Source organism: Hemiscyllium ocellatum, chromosome 2 (assembly GCF_020745735.1).
Source record: "Hemiscyllium ocellatum isolate sHemOce1 chromosome 2, sHemOce1.pat.X.cur, whole genome shotgun sequence".
Lineage (NCBI taxonomy): Eukaryota > Metazoa > Chordata > Chondrichthyes > Orectolobiformes > Hemiscylliidae > Hemiscyllium > Hemiscyllium ocellatum.
In genome coordinates, this window is record NC_083402.1 from 129,858,783 (window position 1) to 129,873,093 (window position 14,311).

Below are 14,311 nucleotides of genomic sequence, written 5' to 3' on the forward strand. Positions count from 1 at the left end.
GGGCAGCAGATGCCTGAGATTACCATCACCCTATAAGTTGCCCTCCACATCACCCACCATCCTGAATTGGATCAATTATCTCCACTCCTTAGTTGTCACTGGGTCAAATCCTTGATCCCCATCCATTCCTCATAGCAATGTGACTCAACCTGCATCACATGGACAGATGTAGTTTGAGAAGGTGTTTCAACAGGACCTTCCCAAGGGCAGTTGAACGTATGTACCTTGCCAGGTACAATCAATCCCTCGAACATTATTTGAACAATTCCCGACTTGAATCATTTCAATTAGATTTTCATTCAACCTTAGCTCTAAAACAACCTTAACTGAATTTCCAAACCATGGTGACTTAGATTTTGCTGTAGATTTTGGACATGGACACAATATTTTCCTGCTCTGGCATTCTTCCTGCTTTGCCCAGTTTGGTGGGGCTGTCACCCCAGAGAAAGAGCAGTGACAGATTTTCCATTGAGCAGTGAAATCTTGGCTCGAAATCTAGCAGGGACCAACTTTAACATGACTAAGCGAGGGCTAGGTGTGTACTATTCAATCCCTGAATCTGTTGTACTGTTCTTAGCTGACCTGCAATTCGACTCCATATATAAACCTTTGTCCCATGTTCCATAAAGCATTTGATAGATTTTTGTTAACCAGTCTTCATTTGAACCTAACAATTCACCTTAATTCAAGAAGGGACTTTCACAGAAAGATCGAGTACGAATTTTAATAGACGATACCCTTTAGGCTTGTACAATGCAACCAATGGAAATAATTTCTCTTTGTTCCAATTTATACCTCATTTGTCCAAAGTGAATGTGACAGAACATGCAGGGGCTAATTTTCAACTTCACTGACTGGGAAGAAACCTAGCAAATCCGGTTTTCTGTTTGTTGCAGGACTTGTTTTTGTTTCTCTGGAATGTAAATTGGTGGGTACTACAATAGCCACTGGGTGCTCAACTTTAGATGATTGACCCAGTGAGAAGGTTGAAAATGACATCACATAATACTCAGTGATTGTAACTAAAAGTGTCTTGCCTTCTCTACTTTTGAACCACTTACACCTCCTACAATTTTATTCCTCTCCTCCATATACACAAGTGCCATACATTTGGTAAAATTATGCTCAGAAATCATTTGTACTAATCATCAATAAGCTATTTACAAACTTTTACATTCTGTAATCCTCAATTGAGTCGACACTTTCAGATGAGCCAACTTATGTACTTTAACTAAGTTTTAACTTGTTCAGTGTCATTTTTCCCTGTTCTGACAAACATTTCTGACTTGTTTTTGACAGATAGGATCGCTCAGAATAGGTATGATTAAAACGTAGCAGCTCCTTCCCTTCAATCCACCACTCTTCAGGGGAGATTACTGTTTTTGTAAAGCATTGTGAACAGCAGGAATTTTTCCTATAATTCTTCAGCACTTTTCAACTGTCTACTTAGCAGTCAAATTGGTGCTTAAAGGAATGATAGATTGTCCATTTAAGCTAGTGTTTGTGATGCATCCTGTTGGTTTTCTTAGTGGTTGGCTGTGTGTTTAGTGTTTAACTGTTTTAAGTCAAAACAACCAAAGTCTATAAAGTTTAATGATTCCAGGAATGACTGATGGATTTTGGAAAGCCGGCTGTGAAGTGGGTCAAAGCCCACTGCGAAATCTTTGCAGTGACAGTTGAGGGTCATGAGTTGAGTCATTATATTTGTTAAAATTCCAGAAGCATTCCCTTGCTGAGAGTTAGTCAATTAACATTGTTTTTGCTACAATAGACAAAGACTTTATGATTCAAAGAAGATAATCTACACTGGTGGAGAAAGAAGAATACAACAATTGATCTTTAATGGACAAAGCCCTTATCTCCCTAATTGTATTTGCTTAAACCCCACTTCTGACATTTCTCACCCAAGATCATCTCTCTTGCATCATTGTTACTCTACTTCCTCTCAGGCACAAAAAAAGCTCTAACCAAATACTTCAGTGGCCCTCTGTAGAAATCATGGAGATTTTTGAGATGGTTACACACTCAATATCCAAGGTAAACATTAAATTTCTGCCGCCATTGAATGTGCAAACTTGTTGTCTGTAAGGGCCTTTATCACATGTAACCTCAGCTCATCATTACGAAGAACTTATGATAATTGTAATACCTGACTCTCACCAGGATTGTAAATGTTAAGGAGTAAGAGAATCCATCTTGCTCATCTGTCTGTTTGTTTCTTGCAGATCGCTTGTGCGGTATTTGCTGCTTTGCTTCACTTTTTTTTCCTGGCTGCATTCACATGGATGTTCCTGGAGGGCGTTCAGCTCTACATTATGTTAGTGGAGGTCTTTGAAAGTGAGCACTCCCGCAAAAAATACTTTTATCTGGTTGGATATGGTGTACCTGCACTTATTGTTGCTGTTTCAGCTGCTGTGGATTACCGGAGTTATGGAACAACAACAGCGTGAGTTTTTCAGTTTGCTTTGAAAATCCATTACCACAAGCACTGATTACTTCTGTCTGATTGATGAATTCATAAACATGGGCTCCCAGTAATTTGGTTGGAATAATTTAGCTATCTTTTATCACACCACAGCTACAGATTTGCACAAAGAATACAGATGGAGATGATTACATCAAGTTGGATCATTTTCAGTTGGTCATTTGTCAGTAAAGAATTTCATTTACCTTTCATATATCAGGACAATAGACCATTTTCAGCAATTGATTATTTTATTGGAGAATGGGAGTGGGACAAAGTCTGCAGACTTCTGAATCCCACCATTGTTGTGAAATGTGGGTCACATTGTGTGGGAAGTAGTTTCCCAATGTAATTTTCACCAGGGCAGCCAAGTAATGGCCAGGTAATCACTCAATTAAAAATGACTCTGGCCCCTCAGCTTCTAATCAGAGGACTTCCCACTTGACTAGCAGTCTGTGACGGCAGGCGAATAAGAGTGCTGCATAATTGAGGAGCTCTAACTGCAACATTCTCAAATTCAAAGATGGGGTTTGTTTTCAGGTAGGTGACCGCTACATTCTGTGGAGACCGGGTCATCTAGAGGATGACCTCTGGCTGCTGAGTCACCCAGTTGAGAGTGTATTGCTGGAAAAGCACAGCAGGTCAGGCAGCATACGAGGATCAGGAGAATCGACGTTTTGGGCCAGAGCCCTTCATCAGGAATAGGTCACCCACTCAGTTAGATAGAAAGGACCCCTGGGTCTGCATGGATCACTGGCCCTTGTTATACTACTGGGAAGTGTGTCGAAATGTGCCCTCCAGCAGGATTTATTCTGTCCTGTTTCTCTTGAAGAGATCTGTTGTGCACCTGGGCCAGTGTCTACTGCACAGAAAGAGGAGTAAATAGCTTTAGGGTTTATTTTAAATTAGACAGAAGAAGCATGAGTGAGCGAAATCAGGCACAAACAGACCCAGGGTTTTAGTTTTTCCTCTTTATAGATTCGATTAGATTTCCTACAGTGTGGAAACAGCCCCTTCAGCCCAACAAATGCACACCGATCCTCTGAAGAGTAAACCACCCAAACTCTTTTTCCTTTTGAGTAATGCACCTAGCACGATGGGCAATTTAGCATGGCAAATTCACCTGACCTGCACATTTTTGAATAATGGGAGGAGACCGGAGCACTCGGAGGAAACCCACACAGACACAGGGAGAACGTGCAAACTCCACACAGACAGTCGCCCGAGGTTGGAATTGAACCTGGGACCCTGGTGCTGTGAGGCAGCACTGCTAACCACTGTTGAAATTTCTCTCTCTCTCTGCTGCTCGATTCATCTTGTTGATTTTTTTCTTTTCAGTTGGAATGAAGGAGATAGCAAGTGAGGGAAATCTGTTTTGTTGAATTTGCCTTTGAAAATGATGCTGATGTTTTGGAATGGTTGATGACAACAACCTCCACAGCCACTCTCACCACTACCTTCCTATCCTTCCCAACTTGCCGTCTTCCCCTGTCAGGGGCAAAGTTGCCTGAGGATACGATGGTCTGAGGAAATTGGCAGATTAGCTACCAGACCTACTTCTACATCTCACTAAACCCAGCCCCGTCAGGTTCTGAACCTCAAGCTTTACTTGTTACAGTAAAACCAGCTGATTAAAGATACTGTTGCATTAACCAAAATTACGATACAAGCCTCTGGATAACTGCAACTCTTAAAAAAATTATTCGTGCAAAAGAAAATATGTTTTGTGAATGAAAGCAGAAGAAATTGACAGAAACGTTTGCGCAAGAAAAATCTTCAAATAAGCATCCTCCATTTTTGTTTCGTTTAACCCCCGTTGCATCTGTTAGGTTTTCCCAGTTCTCATGAAAGGTCATTAACAGGAAATATTAATCGTCTTTCTTCTTCCAAAGAAGTTGTCTCTCCTGTTGAGTATTTCCAGTATGTTGCTTTTTATCTCAGATTTTGAATGTCTGCAATCCTGTTCGTGTACATGTAATCCCAACTGTCCATCCCATCCTCCTTGAGAATGCTTTGTTGAAACAAATGAAGTCATCTGTCCATATTTCTGCATTAACAACTTCTCATCAGTAGTAGCACGTTTAAACAATTTTTTATGTGATTAACTGTGTTTGTGGGATCTATAATTTTCACTCTTGAACGCACTTCCAGGCCCCTCTTTTTTTTAAAGTTTGCAATTCTATTCAGATGTACTTGTCAAATCCATCCTATCCATTTATCACAAATGTAACAGAATGAAGCAAGCAATTTTCAAGAGAACTACAAATTTGATCCTGCCGAATGTAATGGAAATTAGGTGATTAATAATTTAGTTCAAGGTCATATATCTGTCTGAGTACTCTGCAATATTTTCAAGCCAGGAATTATTCCTGCTTTTAATGGGACATAGTTTTAACAACCTGAAAGCTTGATCACCGCACCTCATCAAGTTCAAATCAGTGCTGGCACACATGTGCTGTCATCAAGTCTTGTGCCATTTCTCTGCTTTTTTTCCCAAGAGTTAATTATCTTCTTCCATCAATGGTGCTGTCAAAAAATGTGCCTATAATTCAACATTTAAATGAACAATGGTGTAATAATTCCTGGCTCTCAGCAGCCTATTTTGCAGAGTACATTCCTCTCTGTCAGTCCACTGTTGTTGATGTATGTCTTGCACTCAGACCTTGAATGCTGTCCCTTGCGTTTCATTACAGATGTTGGTTGAGGCTCGACACCTACTTCATTTGGAGCTTTATAGGTCCTGCAACCTTGATTATTATGGTAAGTACTGCTAATTAACAAAGCACCTCCAAGGGCATAAAGCAGACTTTCACTGGACCTTCGCTGTACGTTCTTAATTTATAGGCATTTATTTTAAAAATAAATAATCCTCTCTGATCCACTTAGTCACAGTGAGCAATTATGGGGCTTTAGTATGAAAAGAAATATGATTGTTATTTCTGTAGCTATAGGTTCAAAATGAATAGCTGTAGTGAAATAGCCAATTAAGAAATATAAAAAGGGTGTTTTACCATTTACTACTTCCAATTTTTGAAAATATATCACAATATTGTTCATTATAATCTCTGATTATCTTGACCTTAAATAGACCCTTCAAATTTTGCTCCAAATTCTAACCATGCAATTGTTTAAATGACAATTCTGAGTCATGCAGAATTTCTGGAAATTATTGCTGAAGCTGTCATAGCATCATAAAGGATATACAGCACAGAAACAGACCCTTTGGTCCAACTCATCCGTGACACCAGATATCCTAAATTAATCTAGTCCCATTTGCCAACACCTGGTCCATATACCTCTGAACATTTCCTGTTAATATATATCTATCCAGATTCCTTTCAAATGCTGTAATTGTACCAGCATCTATCAGTTCCTCTGGTAGCTCATTGCATACACGCCCCATCCTCTGCCACTCCCCTTCCTCCCTCTGTCAGTGAACATCTCATTTTGTAGTGGTAATTCTCCTAAGCTGCTCAAACTGGATTCTGTTATAACAGTTCACCATGAATCTGGAAATCGGAATAGACCAGTGAAATTCTCAATACATTGTGGATCAAGATGTGAAGATTCTTTCAAATTTGTGATCTGAGATAGAGAGGAATGGCACTGATTTTTTAAGTTTTTCACGTTCTCATTGAAGAAGAAAGAACTCCCAAAGGAAAGTGATCTTCCTATGATGGTGGTTATCATTCTTGTAAACCTTAAGGATTAGTAGTCAGGGCATGAACAACCCTAAAAGAGATGGTATTTTAAAATTAAGAAAAATAAAACTTCATTTTGTTTTATTTCTTAAACTTGCAGTTAAATGTGATATTTCTTGGGATTGCTCTTTACAAGATGTTCCATCATACAACTGTGTTGAAGCCAGAATCTAGCTGTTTGGACAATATCAAGTAAGTTACTATGGTAAACTTCTGTGAATATTTTCTTCTTTTAGAAAACTGTTGTTAAAATCCAGAAATGAGTAGGTAATTCCCAGATTTTTGCCTGCTTTGTGTTATTTAACAACTGAGCAATGCATTATCCTTTGAACTCTTCACTAACTGGAAAGGATTGTATTGTGTTGAGATGTCACTTGCTACCAACGCAAGGCCCATCTTACTGGTGATCCAGAATGGATTCTCCTATACTTGGCACACAATTACTGGAATTGATAATAGTATTTGTTAAATAGCCAGAACTGTATTCAAACTCTAAAAGCATGTTAAGTAACTGTCAATCAGCTATCTATTCCTCAGCTGCAATGTCACCACAGGTTCTATTTTCAGATAGGGTCATAAATGGGATGACATGAAAGACAGTCAACATTGTTTGGTTTTTTTTTCTGAATTTTGAACCAGCATCTATTTTTTTTGTCTCATGTCATTTTAATCTGACATGCATCCCTTCCTCTTTATTTTCACTTTCCCTGGCCACTCCATCAAAACTGATTATATTTCTTACATGTAAAAAAAATTGTTGCATGATTTCTATGTCCCATGCACATATGGTGAAAAACATTGCCATTTGAGGATCTGATCGGCAATGCAGTCCCAACACAGCACAAAGTCCTGATGAATTTAAAGGGACAAAATGCTAGATTCTGTAGGGTTTTTTTTGCAACAGGATTTTAGGCAGTTAGCAAACTGCCAAGTGACTGTTTTGACATTCAAGCACAGCTTCAGGGCAGGTTAGTGTGACCACCCTGCAAGTAGATTGTATTGTCTTTGTTGATGGTGGTTGTCAGTCTTTGTTGTAACTTTAGTTTTGATGTAGAGGATTTCTGTGATCTTATTTTCACAGCAGAGAATTTCAACATTCTGGCACAACATTAAATTCATCAGTGTGTAATTCTACCCCTACCTTGACTCCAACCTCCACCTATATTTGAAGAATGGACAATTATTTCCTGCTCAGACTTTTTTTTAAGGCAAATCTGCTTAAACTTTCTTTAACCAACACTATTGTCAGTGTAGTGATTGTAACGAGGTCAGCCAGGGGGATCTTATAGAATATGATTTCCCTGATTTGGACTGTTTACCTGGTCCAGTCAGGGAGCCCTGGCTGACAGATATAAACAGGAGTGTCAGAGGTTCTGCTCACTCTGAGAGCTGGCTCTGAGGAAGCCAGACTTTTGCCAAATCCCATGCACGTATAAATAAAAGGTGACGCGGTGACGAGATACCAACCTTTGTGGAGTTATTGCAAACAAGGATGAGATTATGCAATTGTCCCCATTAATATGCCTCTTGCTAGCCCCTAGCAAGAGTCTCAACTCAGATTCCCAGTGGAAAATGCAACTAGTTGGACCCAATATCAAGGTAGGCTAGGCTCAACTTCTTTACAATTATCCCAAATTTCTCACCACAGCCCTCATCCGTCAGGGTTCTGCCCCGTGTCCTAGCCAATAATTATTCCTCCGTCAAAATCACACAAAAAAAATGATATGGTTGTTACCACATTGCTATTTCTGAGACTATGCTGTGCACAAATTAGCTACCACCTTTCCTAAATGACAGCTGAATAGATTTTTAAAAAGTGTATTATTTAACATAATCCACTTTTAGACTTCAAGTGATTATGGAAAACAGAATTTCAATACAAGTCTTTCTTTGGTTTGACTCCTCAAAGTGTGAACTGTGTCAGTTAGGAGAATGTGCTTCAGCTTGCTTCAACATGACCACGCCACATTACAAATATCAAGTATTTAACAGAGAGTTAAAAGAGGCTACAGCAATTCAATCTTACCTATTACAGATTCCCCTCTTTAACCGAATACTATCTCATGGTTCTCAATGAATTTGGTTGCTAACCTTTTTTCTGTTGCTGGACACAATCCACAGCCAAGACTGTACATGTATTTTGAGAGCGCAGCATATAAAACACAGCTAACTAATGTAAACAATCTGGGATGTTATTTGTACTTTACCACATGATAACTTGTTAAAAGCTCAGCCCAAAAGAAAGAAAAAGAAATTAAAAATAAACCGGAGTTTCAGAGGTTCCGTTCACTGAGAAGCCAGATTACTGTCAAGTACAATGCATGTGTAAATAAACTTGGTGATGGGATACTGGTCCCTGGAATTTGTTCACTGGAATTGGGAGGATTTTCTTCAATTTAAATATTCAACTAAAATATTTTTGCAAACAGAATTTTCCACAGTCTCTGAAAGGCCACAATTATTGTGTTTTTCTTTAAATCTGATATTGGCACTTCGATGAAGCAATGTTTATTTCCCCGAGGCATGTATATCATGATTTGCACACACTATCCTCAAACATCTGACGAATCAATATTTCACTAAAGTCTGACCACCCCATCTATATGACATGAGATACGAGTATGGTTGAATACTTCATTTGACTGAATGTAGTGCCAACAGTACTGAAAAAGCTCAACACTGTCTAGGCCAAGGCAGCCTGTTTGAATGACACCCCAATCACCACTTCCAATATTCATTCCCTTCACCACAGATACATGATAGAGTATGTGTGAGATGTACCTTAGCTACACATGAAGCTTCCTTCAACAGTATTTTTCAAACTTATGATTTTCATCTAGAAAGGCAGAAGCTCCATAATCTCTAAGTTCCCCTCCACACTGTGCACTGACCTAACTTAGAAATGTATCATTTTTCTTTCACTGTCTCTGGGTTAAAATCCAGGAATCTGCTGTTAATAGCCTTGTGGGTGTACTAAAACTACATAGGCTGCAGCTGTTAAAGGAGGTGGCTCACCAAATTAGGATTGGCAATAAGCACTCATCTTGCCATCTGGGTGAGGACTTCAGTGTTTGTCACCAAGACTAGCTCATTAGAGCTACTTCTGACCGATTGGCTAAGTCCTGAGATTCTAGATTTATAAATTGAAAACCAACTTGACCTTATCCTTGTCAATCTACATAATGGACAGTTAATATCTTTGTGATGTTAATTGAGGAACCAATATTGATCAAGACAGTGTGGACAGCCCTGCTCCTTATCCTCAGAATAGTGCTTTGGGCTCTTTCACATCCACCTGAGAGCATAGTCAGTCATCAGTTTAACAGCGTATCCAAAATAAAGCATCTCCACAATTGCAACACGCCTTTATTGTCTTGAGGGTCAACTATTACTTTTCTACTCAAGCTGTGGACTAGGACTTGAATCCAAAACCTTGTGACTGAGCTGCAATTGTAAGCAACCCGATAATGTCTAACACAAAAGGCTGATGTGGAGGAGCCGGTGTTGGACTGGGGTGGACAAAGTTAAAAATCACGCAAAACCAGATTATCACCAGAATGTGATTTAAAAGAAGTTTTGGGATTTACATGTTAATGAACCGAAACCTGCAAACCATTCTAAAAGATGAAAGACTTAACAGCACTCTGGGTTTGTTCAATATATCATTTCAATTGCATGACACTGTAATTTTTTGTGTCTTATGGTCCTGCTCCACAGCTACCTGATGAAGGAGCAGCACTTTGAAAGCTAGTGTTTGCAACTAAACCTGCTGGACTATAACCTGGTGTTGTGTTATGTTTAACAAAAGGCTGAAATATTCGCAACCCTCTTAAACAACATATACTGAGGAACTGATCCCTATAAGCCTTCTCCTGATACCTGCAGCGTCACAGGAATCAGTCCTCAGGCAGTTCAGTGCATTTCATATCAATAAATGGCTGGCCACAAAGACTATAGCCTTCACAACATAACAGCTGCAGTGCTTGTTAAGGCCTGACTTGCCAAACAAGCCACGCCTCAAGCTAAGTTATTTCCGTAAACCTACAACGTTAGTCTTTACCTGACAGATTTTAACAATTCTCCAGCTATCTGTGCAAACAGCAGAACAATCCCAATCTGTTGAAGTACACCATATCAGCAGCCTCCTATTGATAATCAGTGAATAATGGAAGGTGTTATCAACAGTGTTTTAAGTTGCCCTTACTCGTCAACAAGATGCTCAGCACTGCTCGGTTTGGGTTGTTCCAGGCCTCCTTTACCCCGGATCTTATTCCCTATGTCCAGTCATGGACAAAGCTGAAATTCAGTGGTGAGATCACAGTAGATTCCTATGAGAAACAAGGAAACAGTTGACCAAGTGTGACATCAAGGTTGAAGTCAATGAGAATTGAGGGGGATAAGTCATACCTAGCCCAAAAAAAACAGTTTGAGGCCGTTGTGTGCCAAGTATTTCAGGGTATCATTGCTGGAGTCCTTGGTCTAACTATTCTTCAGCTCTTTGCATCTGTTATAAAAAGTCAATCTTCATTGATTTGTCTACAACAAGTCATCAACTCCAGTGCCACTGTATCGAGTGACTACCAGGAATTTACAAGATTGTCCTTGGTCATTTGTTATCTTGCAATTAACATGTTTCTTCCCAGAAAGAGAGAGGATCCAAAACGAGAAACTGCTTTTGGGTTGTATTAAGAGTCATAGAGATGTACAGCACGGAAACAGACCCTTCGGTTCAACTCTCCATGCCAACCAGATATTCTAAATTAATCTCATTCCATTTGCCAGCACTTGGCATATATTCCTTTAAGCCCATCCTATTCATATACCCTAACCAAGCCCCACATGATTTTATAAACCTCTATAAGGTCACCCCCTCAACCTCTGACGCTCCAGAGAAAACAGCCCCATCCTATTCAGCCTTTTCCTTTAACTCAAACCCTGGCAACATTCTTGTAAATCGTTTATGAACTCTTTCGAGTTTCACAACATCCTTCCGATAGGAAGGAGACTGGAATTGCACGCAATATTCCAACAGTGGCCTAACCAATGTCCTGTACAGATGCAACATGACATCCCAACTCCTATATTCAATGCTCTGACAAATAAAGGAAAGTATACCAAACACCTTCTTCACTATCCTATTTACCTACCACTCTACTTTCAAGGATTGATGAACCTGCATTCCACGGTCTCTTTGTTCAGCAGCACTCCCTAGGACCTTAGTAGTAAGTGTATAATTCATGCTCTGATTTGCCTTTCCAAAATGCAGCACCTCACATTTAAATAAATTAAACTCCATCTGCTACTATTTAGCCCATTGGCCCATCTGATCAAGATTTTATTGTATTCTGAGGTAGCCTTCTTCACTATACACTACACCTTCAATTTTGGTATCTTCTGCAAACTTACTGATTATATCTCCTACGTTCACATCTAAAGCATTTATATAAATGACGAAAAGCAGTGGCCCCAGCACCAACCCTTGTGACACACCCCTGGTCACAGGCCTGCAGTCTGAAAGCAACTCTCTACCACCACTTCCATCTTTGAGCCAGTTTTGTATCAAAATGGCTCGTTCTTCCTGTATTCAATGTGATCTAAACTTGCTAACCAATCTCCCATGAGAAACCTTTTCTGAAGTTCATATAGGTCATGTCCACCTCTCTGCCCTCATCAATCCTCTTCGTTACTTCTTCAAAACCATCAATCAAGTCAGTGAGACATGATTTCCCATGCACAAAGCCATGTTGACTATCCCTAATCTGTCCTTGTCTTTCCAAATATATGTAAATCATGTCCCACAGGATTCCCTTCAATTACTTGCCCATCGACATCAGGCTCACTGGTCTGTAGTTCCCTGGCTTGTCTTTACCACCTCTCTTACCACCTTTCTTAAATAGTCACCACATTAGCCAACCTCCAGTCTTCTGGCAGCTCACCTGTGACTATCAGTTATCCAAATATCTCAGCAAGAGACCCAGTAATAATTTCCCTAGGTTCCCACAGAGTTCTTGGCTACACCTGATCAGGTCCTGGGGATTTATTTACCTTTATGCATTTTTTAGACAGCCAGCACCACCACCTCTGTAATATGGACATTTTCAAGATGTCACCATCTGTTTCCCCAAATTCTGTATCTTTCATATCTTTCTATGCAATATACACTGATGCAAAATATTTATTTAGTATCTTCCCCCGTCTCCTGCAGTTGCACACATTGGCTGCCTTACTGCTCTTTGAGGGGTCCTATTCTCTCCCAAGCTACTCTTTTCTCCTTAATGTATTTATAAAATCCCTTTACCCTATTTACCAAAGCTATCTCATGTCCCCTTTTTGCTGTCCTGATTTCCCTCTTAAGAATACACCTCCTGCCTTAATATTATTCTAAAGATTCCCTCGATCTCTGCTGTCTGTATCTGACATATGTTTCCTTCCTTTTCTTGAACGAAACCTCAATTTCTTTCATCATCCCACATTTCCAACACCTACCAGCCTTGCCTTTCACCCTGACTGAAGAATACTGTCTCTGGACTCTCTTTATCTGAATTTTGAATGTTTTCCATTTTCCAGTCATAACTTTTCCTGTGAACATTCACCCACAATCAAGGTTTGAAAGTTCTTGCCTAATACTGTCAACATTGGCATTCCTCTAATTTAGACCTTTAACTTTTAGATCCAGACTATTCCTTGCTATCACTATTTCAAAACTAACAGAATTATGGTCACTGGCCCCAAAGTGTTCCCCCACTGACACCTCAGTCACCTGCCCTGCCTTATTTCCCAAGACCGGGTTAAGTTTTGCACATTCTTCGCATACTGAATCAGAAAAATTTCTTAGAATAAAATGTGCCATAGAATTCCTATATTGTGGAAACAAGTCCACAATGACCCTCCAAAGAGTATCCCACTCAAACCCATTCCCCAACTCAATTATTATACATTTATCCTTAACTAACACATCCCTGAACACAATGTGCAATTTAGCATGGCTTATTCATCTAACCTACACAACCTTAGATTGTGGGAGGAAACCAGCGTACCCAGAGGAAATCCATGCAGATGTGAGGAGACACACTTGTATGCACACTTGTACACACTGAAAAAATTCCTCTCCATCTAAACCCTTAACTCTATGGCAGTCCCAGTTTATGTTTGGAAAGTTAAAATCCCCTACCCATAACCAGTTATTCTTACAGATAACAGATCTCCTTACAAATTTGTTTCTCAATTTCCCACTGACTATTAGAGGTCTATGGTACAATCCCAATAAGGTGATCATCCCTTTCTTATTCCTCAGTTGCATCCAAATAACTTGCCTGGATATATTCCGAGGAATATCCTCCCTAAGTACAGCCATCTTGTTATCCCTTATCAAAAGCACCACTCCCCCTTCCTCACTTGCCCCCTTTCTATCCTTCCTATAGCATCTGGGAAACTAATCAAACCCCTCACGTTCTGCTATCATATTTTGAAGGTGAGTCCTTTCTGAGCTTTAAAAAGGGAGTGGAAGTTTTTGGGTGGTACAGTTTCTCATCCTCCCCTCTCCAGAGAGTGGATAGTGAACAAATCACCATTAATCACAGAAGACTCAAAATCATTTAATGTTCTACTGATGCTCATTAGCTGGAGAAGGGACGTTCGATCCCCCACACAGATGGAACTCCCACCTCAGAGTGCTTTTGTTCAAACTAATTGGGTAGCAGCTCAGTAATGCCAGTAACAGCAGGACCGGGATCATGAGCGGATCCCAGATTCTTAAGTCCCAGAGCACAGCACCAGGTGCATGGAAGATCTCACAGCAAGGAGGAGAGGTTAGATCTGGATGAGTGAGGGGTCTTGATAGAGGAGCTGCAAGCCAGAAAGCACGCACAGGCATCAGAATGCACTGCAGCCTGATGTTGAAGAAAGCTTCACCCACAGCCCTATTTCACATTGGAGCCTGAGCAGGTACCGCCTCCATTCTTACCAATTGTTGTCCAGTTAAGGACCTCCAACTGAGGCAGGGGTGAGGATGGCACCCTAGGTTTTGACAGGAGGACCACCCAGAGGATTTTATGGACATTCACACCAGTACACCTACTGGTGGTTGACCATAAAATCCTGCAGAGGGTTTCTGCTCATGTTATGGTTGAAGGTGAATAGAAAGAAG

The 14,311-nt window shown here is 40.1% G+C and overlaps 1 protein-coding gene across 4 annotated transcripts in view; it reads left to right on the plus strand.

Moving 5' to 3' along the window:
* The window catches only part of adgrl3.1 (adhesion G protein-coupled receptor L3.1), a 653,616-nt gene that overhangs the window by 564,487 nt on the left and 74,818 nt on the right, over positions 1-14,311 (plus strand). For all 4 annotated transcript variants that reach the window (XM_060840056.1, XM_060840071.1, XM_060840064.1 and 1 more), the window contains 3 exons: positions 2,226-2,446; positions 5,158-5,224; positions 6,266-6,357. In XM_060840056.1, coding sequence (XP_060696039.1) covers positions 2,226-2,446; positions 5,158-5,224; positions 6,266-6,357 — 380 coding nt within the window. The remainder of the gene's footprint in view (positions 1-2,225; positions 2,447-5,157; positions 5,225-6,265; positions 6,358-14,311) is intronic.